Raw genomic sequence first — 13,608 nt, 5'->3', positions numbered from 1 at the left:
AAAGAAGACTGTCTTGCTGGCATGCACCTCCTCCCCGACTGACTACCCAGAACAGAAGCACAGTCAGAAAAAAGACCTCATTGATTCAGATGCAGCTCCATTTTACCATGCACTGCCACAGCTATCTTCTCTGGGACTCAGAGCACTGTATATTATACTTGCAGCCTCTCTACACAGTGTGTGAGGAAAAGGCTGCATCTGCATCTGCTTGACTCATCTCCCATTTTACTTTAGTGTCCTACTCCCCACCACACCACATGTATATTGGCTCTCTCTAGTCTTTCTACAGTGAGCTAAGCGGTGCCACAAGAGGAGATCCAAGAACAGAATTATCCATTTCAGGGCCTGTTCCCTGCAGCTGCACGAAAACACCAAATCTGCATTACTTGGGACTTTGGTATGTGGAATACTTCAGTATTTTACAAAGAAGTCATAAACTCTCAAACTTCACTATGATATGCCCCAGGGCATACAGCACAAACTAAATGTGCTGTAATAAAACCCAGAAAGTTGCAAGCCTTGCACAGGACACAGGACAAATCGGCACACACTGATTAGCCCCGTGGCCAGAATTCACCCCCATGTGGTCCTCTAAGATACAAACCCCCTTACTCCATTCAGGAACCAAAAACATACAAAACGAGAGAGATGTCACCAACCAAAAGGAAACACTGAGCACAGTGATGATCTTAAATCTTCCTCCTCTGATGTGCTTTGATGCCAAAGTCAGCTTTGTCAAGAGAGACCTGTTCTCACTTAGAATCCAGAACTAGAAATCCTCTCCTGTCAGTAGACATTTTTAACTGTATTTCAACTGAACATACTGTATCCTTTAGCTTCTAGCCATAGCCACCAGTGGTTCTACCAATGTCTGTTTAACTTTGTAAGAGTTTGGTCACAAAAGCATACAGCAACACAATTCCCTTCTCAGACTGAGAACATTCAAGCCAGCTGGTACCGTTTTCCATAAGAATACCCTGGAGATGCAGGAGATGCATCTCAGAGTAGATCTGTGCTCCCAGCAGAAACACTGAAGAAGCTCTAGGCTCCAGGGAGCCATAAAAGCCATGGGAGCCATGTAAAGCCATACAGAGAAGAACACAGAGAGCTTAAGCATATCTCAGATCGTGCCGTAGTTGGCAGCTTTCACCAGTAGTGCAGTTTTGGACTTTACCCTGCCTATTGTTAGAGGTAAGCATGACAAAAAGGGACTGTGGAGAAGACTGAACCCTGGGGACATTCTTCTCAGCAGCTTGGAGATGTCCTATGGGGGATGTGCAGGATTCATGGAGATGCTTCTTTGAGGAAGGAAGGACACACAAGGGCTAACAGGCATCCTTTGCCTGCAAAGAGCAGGAAGAGCCAGTGCCATCTCCACAACTGCAGTGCTATTACAGGCATAAAAATACAGAACCCTCTTTCTATGTACATTAAAATCCTGTAACGAACATTTTCCAAGAGAACAGATTACTCACCTGTATTTATGAATGATGGCATTAAACAATCTTCCATCGCGCCAGCAGGTAGTGAAATTTTCACAATGTATTCCAGCATAACCCTCAGTTGTTTGCTGCGACCACAGGAGCAGTCTCTCTTTAGCAGACATATCCTCTGACTCTCCAGTAACATGGATATCAGATATCTAAAATACAGTTAATGCAAATATTACAGTTATACCTAACCCATAATAATATTTAAAACATTGCAGAACACCACTCTGTGTTACTGAAAAATTTCCTGATACCTGCAAACATGAATATGATGATTATTTATCATCATACATAAATAATGTATTGTATTAATATTCTTTCATGTCCTATCTTTACGCACTCTTAGTGTCCTCAATGAAATACAAAAATCCTAGCTTCTTGACAGTTTTCTTCAGTTAGCCAGTTTTCAGCCTCCTAATTTCTGGCGACAATATACCACTACTACATCATGAAAAATATGTGACTATCTTATGTTGCTAATGCCTACAATAATCTATTTTATGTATTACACATATTATACATAAATTGTATATAATAATATATAAAATACAATGTTTTATATGTATATAGCTTTATATGTATACATTATGCTTATGTAATACCCATATTTATATCATGTATACTTTACATAGCTACAATGCTCATCTCAAAACAGATTAATTTCTAATATTTGTCTGGAATTCAGTAACACAACAGCCACAGTGAAAACTCGTAACAGTTTTAGGGCAAAATTTTCTGAGTAGCATTAGGAGTGACTGAAAGATTAGAAATAAAAATTTTGCCTGATAAAGAAGGTTTGGGTTTGTATTATCTAAATATTCACACCTTTATGTTAGGGAAAGCAGGAAAGTACTGGGACTTTTACATACAAATACTACTTTCCAGTACATTAAATTCTCCCCTAATGAAATTCAGTCAAATTGCTTAGAAAATTACCACTGCATAAACATGAAGTTGGTATTTCCCTAATTTTCACATGTACTCTTGGCACTTCATGTTATAGACACTGTACCCAATGTAAATGTGAACTGCAATGCAGACCTAAAAGAAAACATGCCTTGATAAAGAAAGTGCTATTGCATGTTGTCTTTCTTGTAAGTGACCACCTTTTACCACTTACTCAAATAACTGTAGATAATATAATGTTATTACAAAGAACACTAAGAACCCAGGTACCACAAGGCACACTGTATAAGGACCACAGCTCAGACACTACAAAAAACAGACAGAGGTGCTTAGACAGAGGTGCTTAGACAGAGCCACGAGGACTTGAGACAATGCCAAGGTTTGTGGGTGGATAACGAACACCGCCTTGAGCCCACCTGGAAGAGGCTTCGTCACACAAGCCTACACCTAGCACCGCAGGGAGACACAGGCTTCCTCCAGCTCTGGAGCCATGCTGAGGATAAGGATCAGTGGAGGTTTGCCCACAGACAACTTTGGGCGTGAGGTAGGTGCTCCAGTTAGCTGCAGAAGAGGCTCAACTTGAGCTGTGCCAATTCCAGTGATCCTGCTCTACTGTTAAACCAGGGAGCTTCATTCATGAGGTCAAGTGGGACAGTCATAACAATGCCTCCTGACCTGGAAATCTCTTAACACAAGGTATCTTCCATCTGGGCTATGGCTGGGGGACTTCAGAAAGGCTAGGACAGAAATTATGGGGCCTTCTCACATTAGAAACACACAAAACACAGTGCCAGGAACAGAAATTTAACTTTCCTACCAATGCTGCTATGTCAATGCCTGACAGGAGATCGTGTGAAGCACTACGAAGCAGGGACTAAAGGAAGTCCTTTACTAAAGCCTTTAGTTATGCTTTAGTAAAGCAATACAGCTACCTCTGTGCTTGCTGCAATTTCTGTTTAATCAGCTGTCATACCTTCAGGGGAGAGAGCATTTATAGCTATACAGTAAATTTTAAGTAAATTTAATACAGGGAACAAATTCATTTCTTTTTTACCCAAGTATCCACAAAATCACAAGTTGTGAAAGCAGTTCTTCACACCACAGACCATATCTGCTGGCTTTAGGTAAAGGAAAAATACATGCACCGACACTAGAAAGCAAAGTATTTTTAACTGTTCAACTAGCCTATAAATGACCTCTGAAGATCTGACAGCATTTTTTTGCATCCTTTTTGTCTCCAGCTTCAACACTAAACAGTTTTAAGAAAGATCAAAGAGAAAAAGGAAAGAAAGAAAAAGAAAGAAAAAAACCTTTTTTGTTTAAAATACTGAAGGGAACACATGAAATCACACAAAATACAGATGGTATGAATCCTGCATGTGAAGACAACAGGGAATCCAATGCGGTGAAAGACCAACTCAAAACCACTGTGAAAATTTTCTTGTAAGGTTCCAGGGAGCTCATCTGTAGTGTAAGACTTCCTTTGTGTGGGTTACCTCTACTCTCTGGTATTTCAAAGCAAGAAAGCAAACTAAATATTTTTTCAGTAGCTTTAGTTTCTATTCATCACAGAACAACCAAACCACAATATAAATGAAGTCAACCATCTACCACTTATCCGGACAACGCTTCTGGAAGAGATGATGTCATCTGAAAGTGACAGATGTCTAACAGAAAACCACCAAAACCCCTGTATTTTTTCCCCCATCGTTTTCAGAAAATCCTCTGTGTGTAATTCTTAAGTATCACATTTTTAAATATATTCCAGCACAAGAGAGCTAACAATGTAATTTGCCAATGGTCATTCCTTACTGCTAAATTCAAACCTCCAGCCTCCTTCACGGCTGACTGACCGGCGATAGCTGTGTACATTTCAGACTGCAGAGAGTGCAAACACAGCAAATTTGAGTGCACATTAGGTTCCTCTGGAAACAATTGATTTCAGACATCAAGGCAACTTCTGAAGGTCATACTTTTATCTGTTGTTACATATAAACAACATTTGTAGCTATGGACACAAACACAAGGAGAACACTTCTCACTCCAAAAGTGACCACTAGGCAAGCTCACACTGCACATTTTGGATGGCTAAACCATGAGTTTAGCTCATTACAACAGGTTTTCAATCCAAAATCTTCCAAGTACCAGTTGGCAACCCAATTAGCCACCTGAATGACAAGGAATAGACTAGACTGAGTTCAAAAACTGAAACTGCTTTTCACTTATGGAGGTAGCCCATTTCAATACTGGTTAATGAACTCTAACATTAGCCTGAGACCTGAAACAGCCTGAGCGGTTCTCTAAAGAAAGTGTTTCAGATTCCAAAGCTAAGATTTCAGACTTCTTCATAAACACTGTATTCATATTTTTAAAGTATAAAAATACACCAAGGGAAATGGTGAGTCAAAGAGCTATATTTTACTACACTTACAAGCTCTGCTTTGCAAGATGCCCTATTAACTTGGAACTACTTAAAAAGTAAAATACTAGCCCCACAAAATAAGGTGTCAGAGAAAAAAAGAACAGATCTTGCCTTTGACAGACACATAAGGAGAGTATAGATACTCATCTACCAGCTACACATTAACATTTGTAACACCATTTGCCACAGTAAAGGAAAGAGCTACTAAATCAGGAATGCCAGAACAGAAAATAAGTGGCCATCAAGTCTACTGTTCAAATTTTGTCCAAGTTTGTGTGAACCTTTCATTCTTATATCCCCCAAGACTACCATTTACCCACTAGAAGCTGTTACTGAAAGGATATTTGTTCCTTTAAGCATGGAAAAAAATACTGAGCTTGCATGAATTTGAACAGTTGTTGGCTAGAGATCCAGTTCACCAAATTATCTCAAAGCCTGTGAATTACAAGTTACGCAAGAAAAAGTGACAAAGGTAATTCTTTGCACAGCCCCTGTATTTCGGGATCAAAGTCTTAATTGGCACTAAATACTCTTGTTTCTTCTTTCTAATTTGGAGAACTAGTTCATCCCTACAACTTCAAGTGTTTTTTCTCTACTTGCAAGTTCCTCTGCTTCACACAGTACAGAAAATCCATACACCAGAAAGCCTCAAGCTCTTTGCTTGCACTGATTCTAGTGATGCAGTTTTGAGTACAGGCTGACACAGTTGGACTTGCTCAGCCTGGAGAAGAGAAGGCTCTGGAGAGAACTTAGGACAGCTTCCAGTACCTAAAAGGGGCCTACAAGACAGCTGGAGAGGGACTTTTCAGAAGGGCATGTAGTGACAGGACAGTAGGTAATGTCTTTAAGCTGACAGAGGGTAGATTTAGATTGGATATTAGAAAGAAGTTCTTTACTGCGAGGGTAGTGAGGCACTGGCACAGGTTGCCCAGAGAAGCTGTGGCTGCCCCATCCCTGGCAGCGTTCAAGGCCAGGTTGGACAGGGCTTTGAGAATCTGGCCTAGCAGAAGGTGTCCCTGCTCGTGGCAGGGGCATGGAAATAGATGATCTTTAAGGTCCCTTCCAACCCAAACTATTCCACGATTTTGTGATTCTATGAACACAAAGAAGTAAGAGTCCAGCTTTGGACAACACCCTTCAAAAAATATTGGATCAGTTGAAGCAGACGGAAAGAGAAAAACAAGAATGACAAAGATCTAAAACCTTATGACCTCTTAGGAAAGACTGAAAAATTAGGCTTTTTTTTTTTTTTTTTTCAAGTCTGATAGGGAAAACTAAGGGGGAGATGTGCCAACAGTCTTCAAATATGTAAAACGCTTTTGCAAAACAAGTTATTAAATCAGCTCTCCTGGGAATAGGAAAAGAACTAATGCGTTTAAAATGAGCATATGTGTTTTCAGCTAAATTCACTTTTTAATACAAAAAACAAATAAACACCAGAATAATTACTCAGGAAGTATGTGAAACCACTAATAACGCAGACCAAGAAGAACAAGTATCAGTCAAGAATGGTTTTCTTTAAAATATCTTGCCTTCAGACAGAGGTGACCTAGATGACATATCCAGAACCTTTCCAGTCTAGTTTTGTAGTTCCATTAATGATTATAGATCTCCTTGATTCACCAGCATTTAAGGTGGATTGCACCTGCTTCTTTTGAGTATTACAAGGAAGCAGACAATGCAAATAAAGCATAACTCCAGACTCTTGCACCTTTGCCCAGCAATCACATTCCAGAACACCAAATGTACTACATGAATTGGTAAAATACAAAAGTATATGACAGAAGGCATAGTTGGAATGTGTCTTGCTGTCTTACAACTATTTACAATAATAACTGCAGTAATAAACAGATGATTACCCAGCCAGAAGTATTCTACTGAATATGCTGACCATAAATAATCTACATTTTTTATTTAAAAGCAACTATATTGCCTTTAACCTTACTCAAATACATGTGTTTTTTTCTTTCAGGTTATTAGTAGTACTGTAGATGAGAAGAAATCCACTGTGTCAAACACTGTGCAGATGGATAGCAAAAAAATACCTGAGGAACTTGAAGCCAAGACAACAGTTGAGTACTGGAAGTAGATGAGTGATGCTGTTTACATACCAGGCATTTTTTTCTAGAAAACATTTACATCCATAAACCAGAATGGAAACTACCACAGATTAGTCTTGGAAGAATAATGTGATACACATAAGCCATTGGTTTTGACACAAGCTGACAATCACCAAAAACTGATGGTAACACCAGCTGGTAGCTATCGTTTGCTTGCATTGAATGAAAACCCTGGCTTGTTTCAACACATCAATATCCCAGTGGCACTATTCTCTGCGGGGAAACCAAGATTACAGCCTTGACTTTCTACTCTACCTGCATTGTGCTAAAACATCACTCAGAAGGGGAGTTGCTTCAGGAAGCCTGTTTCAGCCCTGATTCACTTCTTGGCCTTAATGCAAACTGTCATCTGCTCTAGAACTGAACTGAAAACTAGATATTTCAGCAACTTGGTTTTGATATTATTAAGCAGTGCTTCATTGATGATAGCAGCACAAGTCTCAGTGCTGGTGTAAGAGCTCAGTAGAAGTCTCTTTTTCTCCCCTCTTCTGCCTGTGGTAACAAGAGGTATAATGTCTGTAGTAATAACTGCAGCAATATTAGATGATTATGCAGGCAAAAGCAGCCACGCTTGGCTAAACAGACATAGCCTCATACTCTCTTGGTAATGACGTTTTGTTCAATTCAAAGAACATCCCTAAGCTGTTCCTGAATTCCAGTTAAGATTAAGAGGGCAAAGATCTCCATGTGTATTAGCAGGTTATTTGTACTAGTATGTATCTGTATTTAAAAACTAAGCTCAGAAATGGTGTAATTTTGATTCCTGTTACTACAGTAAATTATACGAGCAGCAGAAGTGTAGTTAGCTCTTTCCTGGAAAGAGTACCTTTGGCATATGCCTATTGCTTCTATTCACCCAACTCAAAGCTCAGATGTCCCTGTTGAGCAACAGGGAATCAGTTTTTGATGGGATCCTCATATCAGAAGCATTTGACCCGTGCTTACAGACCTCGGCTGCGCTGTAGATAAGTGAGGCAGAACTGCTAATGTGGATTGAATTGGTAAGCATGCATACCAACAGACAAAAATTTGCTTTCCTTCAGATAGTCTCCAGAGAAGCTAGTACTCTGGTTTCTTTTGCTGTAAAAGGAAAATAACTGTACCCTCAAAGGAACATGGAATTTCAATAATTAATATTAATAGGTCATCCAGACAATTTGGGAGGAAATATCTTTTTTAAAAAATCTAGAGCATTATTAACATGATTTATGCTCACTTCTATTCCAAGCTGCCTACATATTTCTATCATTCTTCAGTTCCTATTGGCCATACCTGAAACGAATTAGAAAAATTCCTTCCCTTGATACAAAGCCCAAAGGAATTACAAGACCATCAAGAGTTGATAATAAAATTTACTGCAAGTACTGGACGTGAACTTAAACAACTCCCTAAAATTCACTTCACCTTCTAGAACCATTTTAACATGAAAACCTCTTAAAACTTAGGAACCAAATAAAACTACAGACAACAAACCAGCACAAGGATACAGAAATATTCCTGAAGTACAGAGGTACTACACAACCTGTGAAAACAACCAAGTAATATATCCTGTCCTTCAACTACCTGTTAGTATCACAGCATGGGTAAAAGGCTTATAAAGCAAAGGGAAGATACTTTAGTGATAGAAAATATACTACTCCAATACTTATTCTGACCTAACTTTCAAAGATAATGTACTGTGCCAAAATATTTACCTTGCTCCTGTTTGGAGGAGTGCTAAATAATGTCTTTTCTTTTGGCAACTGGGAAAGCAGAGCATCAGCAGAATAAAACCTCTTTTGTTCAAGCAGTGGATCACTTTTGCTTTCAGAAAGAAAGTGATGCAACTTTCCAGATTTATCACTTTCTGGGACATCTTCAATTATTCTGCAAGAAGTTATGTTTAATCCAGTTTCTTCATGTTTTTTGCCTAAAAAGTGGATAGCAGAATCCAAGCTGGCTGCTTTTCCATAACAAAGACCACTAGATTTCTTTAGGAATGCTAATTCTCTCCTGTTGCCATCCTTCAAATACTTCTTTTCCCTTGTACAGCTTTCCTCTGAATTCCTCTTGTCTTGCTCTTTTAACCATGTCTCTGTTTCATCAGTCTTGGCGAGCCTCTGATTATCACCATGAAAACTGTCCCCACAAAGAGAATCACTCTTTGTTGCACCCAGTAAAACTTCTGCTTTAACAAAAGCCGAAGGATCTCTACTCACGGGCAGAGCATTACCAGCCACTGTCACACTCCCGGGGAAGGAATCAGCCAATCCCACACCCTTGGGATGAATCTCGATGTTTTCTGAAATCCCCACTTCATATTGGCTTTTTTCTTCTTTTTCATTAACCTGGACTGAATCTGGTCCCTCCCCGGTTGATTTCTTTCTCCTTTTTCTTCTGAAATATTTTCTTCCAGGGGAATGTTTAGCTGGACTGAAGGGAGCTTTGGCAGGATCTAAACACTGTTCTTCCTTTTCAGCCCTCACACATCCACAGACATTCCCCATTTGGCTTTCGGTAACTTACAGTTGCACAGTCTCATTCATTCCAGTATATTTACATACACTTAAATCCTCCTCAGAAAGTTAAGAGCCACCGTTTGCGCTGTAATTTCTTCCAGGCTGCCCGTCCATCCTCCTCAGTTCGTAGCCATTTTGCTTATGAGAAATGCACACGCAATAAACTTTGTGGCATACTGCCCAGGCAGGGCCTGTGTCTGATTAGACACTGTGGCTTATTTCTGGCCACCAATCCTCTTAAACAAACATCACCGCTCCAGCATTGGGCTGTAATACTGATGGCCTTTCACAGAGATGACATAGCACTTATGAGCAATAGAAAATTCTCGCTTGCATTTTAACTTCCTGTTTCATATAGTAACTTGAACAAGATAAAGTAGAAAAATATGCAGGAACCTTTGAAACTATTAGCTACACTCCAAATCCAAAAGCAAGCAGCACAGCAAATAGCAGGGATTTAGTTAGGAGATTTGGTTTGCACTTCAGATGTTTTTATTACGTATCCAATGATCCACAGATAGGAAGATTAAGGAGAAGGATCAGAGACTGCTCTGACAGCTTGTTGGGAGTCAAATTTTTGTATGTGGAGTTTTCATAGCAGCTGATGTGATTTTTCACCAATTTGTCAGCTATAAATAACCTACTGCTTTACTACTGTCGTACAAGCCTAACAGCTTGCTCAGGGCAGTGGCGCTGTGTACTAGGGGCTGGAACTTCACAGTGGATTCAAACCTTCTAGCAGATAAAGGTGAAATAAAACCTAAGAGCCAGTCTGCCTAGATAATTGTTCACAAAGTTAATGTTTATAAAAATGGAGCTTTACCCTCCCTCCCATGCTCCTGTTCTATAAGGATTTCTGTGTAGCTCTGAATATAACAGCCAAGAAGCATCTAACTGCAACTGAAACTAGGTAGAAATATACAATATTAAAATGCAGCCAAGTCTAATTGCCAGCATACTTTGTTTGGAAAATATCTTTTTAAGCTTCCACTTCATTTTTGCTAGTGATATCCAAAACCTATTAAAACCAACAGGGGTAGATGTGTGTGGTTTCTCATGCTGAGAAAGAATTACCAAGTGACTTGCCAAGCGTTATCAGGTGTTACCCCTGAGTTTCCCTTGCTTATTCGAAAAGGAATTGCAATAATGAAACACAGAGACTTTATCCCCAGGGACCAGTTCTAGTGAAGTATTCTATGGCATTTTACTGACAGGATCTAGAATGAGTAATACAACACAGAAGTAGGATCAGCCTCCAAAGAATTCCCAAGAATATGGATGCTCATTGCAACTTACGACTTTCAAGGCACTGGGGCAAAATTTGACGGCAGTGCTTAGAAATTTTGTACCGTAATGCTAAGGGTAAGCTACAGTAATGCTGTTACTGAATACTGTGTACCACTGACAGGCAGCTATGCACAGGTACAATCCTAACATATTTCTTTTCGAAGTAGATGTTTATGCTATAACCACACTCTTTCAATTTGTATTTGCCTCTGTCCTATGCTTAACATATGGGTGTGGTTGTGACATTTGCTCCCTTTACTCACAGTGAAAAAGCTGTATTCTACTCCACTTAGAAAAGTGACTTTCAGCCAAGGTCAGAGGACTCACTGATTTAAAAGATCCTTCCACATGGGACTGAGATGGGTCCTGACATGGCCCCTTCTTAATGAGCAGAAAAGCACATTAAAAATAAAAGAGTCTCTGTAAATGACATCTCTGCGTTTGTACAAACAAACGGCTTTTATGCCTGAAAATACACCTCTCTTTCCTCTCCCATCAGAAAAGATGATTCAGGATTTTGCAGTGCAACAGACCAAGACTGATATAATTTCACACAGATACAGCTTCTGTTTTAACAACACTTCTAGTAACAATAACATATGGTTACATAGATCACAGGTTAACATTAAAATATTACATTATGTATACTCCTATTAAAAACTTATCTTGATAAAGCAGAAATTATGTAAAACACTAAAAAGTATCCAGCATTCCAATGAACAATTGCAAGTTTTCATGCTACATTGACTGTCCAATGGAAAAACGTATTAAAGACCATTGGTAAATATTAGCTAGGAATAAATGTATTCCAAATATATCTCTGCAGATTATTAGCAGTATTTGTGCTTTTCTATTTTCCTAGAAATAGGTATTTTGGGTACTTAATAACCAATTTAACAATACTAACCAGCTGTTCCTGAGTGAAAAGGCTATCTCCTCTCTGTCAAGAATTCTTTCTGCTGTTCTTTGTTTTTCCATGAAGCAAAAAGTAACTTTACAGTCACTTTAACTTTCTAAGTCACTTATGCTCTTGAACAAAAGAAAAGATCAAGAACAAAAGAACTGACAGATGGTACTTGTATCAGTTGTGAGGGTTTTTTTATACGAAGAATCCTATGCAAAATCATATTCCATTTTAAGGGAAGATGACAAATTAAAATGTGCGTAACTAAAGACAAAATGACCACTAACTGAGAATCTGTAACATTGCAACTTTGTTCTTTGCAAGCGAAGAGATGGACATAACAGGATTAAACAGGATATTCAGAAAGGGGAAACTGAACTTTTGTCTAAAACCTGTCTGCTAAACCAAAGAAATACGATGTTCTAAAGCATCAGAAGAGACTACCACTGAAGCCTATGAGAACCACCACAACATAGCAAAGACCTGACCACACCAGTGACTGTCTCAGACATCTGACTAGACCAGAATGGAAGCTCAGTGGTGGCTGAAACCAAAGACCCAGATGATCAAAGCTATTAAAAATATACTATCACTGGTTGTTGTGGTGTTTTGGTTGGTTGGTTGGTTTTGTTTTTTAAATGAAAAACCCAAATGTACAAACTTCTACCCACCAATGCTGGAAAGCTTTAAAAGGACATTAGTGAAAGCCTTTTTCTGGCTGCATAAACCCTTAGGAAGTGTAACGCGAACAAAGGATTAGACCAACACTTGTCTGCAATTTGATCTGTCTTAGAAGCTGATTAATCACAAACAAGAGGTTAACATTCAGACATGCCAAACAAAAGATTAACATTGAGCCATGAAGGAGCTCATACAGACTTGTATAGGTTTGCATTCAGCCATAGATTTCCGTAATTTATCAATCATGTCTGTGAAATGCATTATGTTCTTAACATGGGACAGGTGTATTACACATTATACTGGCAATGTTGGTGAATATCTGCATATCTCCGAGTCTGAAAACCACTGAGACCATTCATCCTTTGTACACTAAACACTGCTAATTTATGCTCTGTCATTTGTTTCCTATAGTTAGCAAATGTTGTAAGGGAAAGGTTACTCCACTTTGCCAATGAAACCAGGCGTGGTATCTTTTATCAAAAGCCTACCAGGAACTCATTTCAGGTAGTTTTGGATCTAAGATCCCTTCCCCCTCTTCTTTAGTTTATGCAACACAGCAAAAGCAATGGAGCATTTAGTATAAATGGGACATGCCATTTCATGGTACTAAAACAGCATACCAGATAACCAGCAAGCATTTTGTTGTACAGCCCATAGGTCACATGCAAAATGACAGAGATAAACATAAGCCAAAGAGAAAGTGAAAATTAAAACAGCGCAAAATAGAGAACAAGTTAAAAAATAAATCCTTTCCAGCACAAACAAAGGGTTATATTCAGAGCCATTAGAGCTGGGGACTGGCAACCACTCCTCAAAATCTGAAAGTACTGGTCAGCTTTCAAAGTACTACTGAGCTACCACAAACCATAACCTTGAATGGGAGAGGTTTTATATCCAGTGACACAGCTTACAAAAACAGGAATTTGCTCCTTGTTAGTGGTTTTATGGGCTTAAGGACAAAAAGAATCAAGTGGATGAGCAAAGTGCTCATAAAGCTTATCCTGCTACAGATATCCCACTATTTGTAGAGATAAAATCTAAATACGACTCCACAATGAGCCTTAATGCCTCTGATCCTTGCTGTGGTTCAGAAGAGACCCAGAAATTCCAAGAACTCCACACTCATTTTCTTACCTGAGAGACAGCATTTTGTTCTTAAATTGCTGAAGAATTCTAGAAGACATAACTAGGAGTTCAGCTGAGTGACAAAATACAGGAAGAGTATACCCCACTAAATGCTGAACGACAGGTCTGCTGCAATGGCTACTGAATTGCAGGTCCCAGGTGCAATACAGTTTAT

The 13,608-nt window shown here is 39.1% G+C and overlaps 1 protein-coding gene across 1 annotated transcript in view; it reads right to left on the bottom strand.

Moving 5' to 3' along the window:
• Nucleotides 1-13,608, bottom strand: part of DST (dystonin) — a 297,096-nt gene that overhangs the window by 163,581 nt on the left and 119,907 nt on the right. Inside the window, 1 exon segment of the mRNA XM_065681484.1 lies at nucleotides 1,476-1,642. Within this exon segment, the coding sequence (XP_065537556.1) occupies nucleotides 1,476-1,642 (167 nt within the window).

The sequence above is a fragment of the Lathamus discolor genome, chromosome 5 (genome assembly GCF_037157495.1).
Source record: "Lathamus discolor isolate bLatDis1 chromosome 5, bLatDis1.hap1, whole genome shotgun sequence".
NCBI lineage: Eukaryota > Metazoa > Chordata > Aves > Psittaciformes > Psittacidae > Lathamus > Lathamus discolor.
This window is presented reverse-complemented; position numbering and strand designations above follow the sequence as displayed.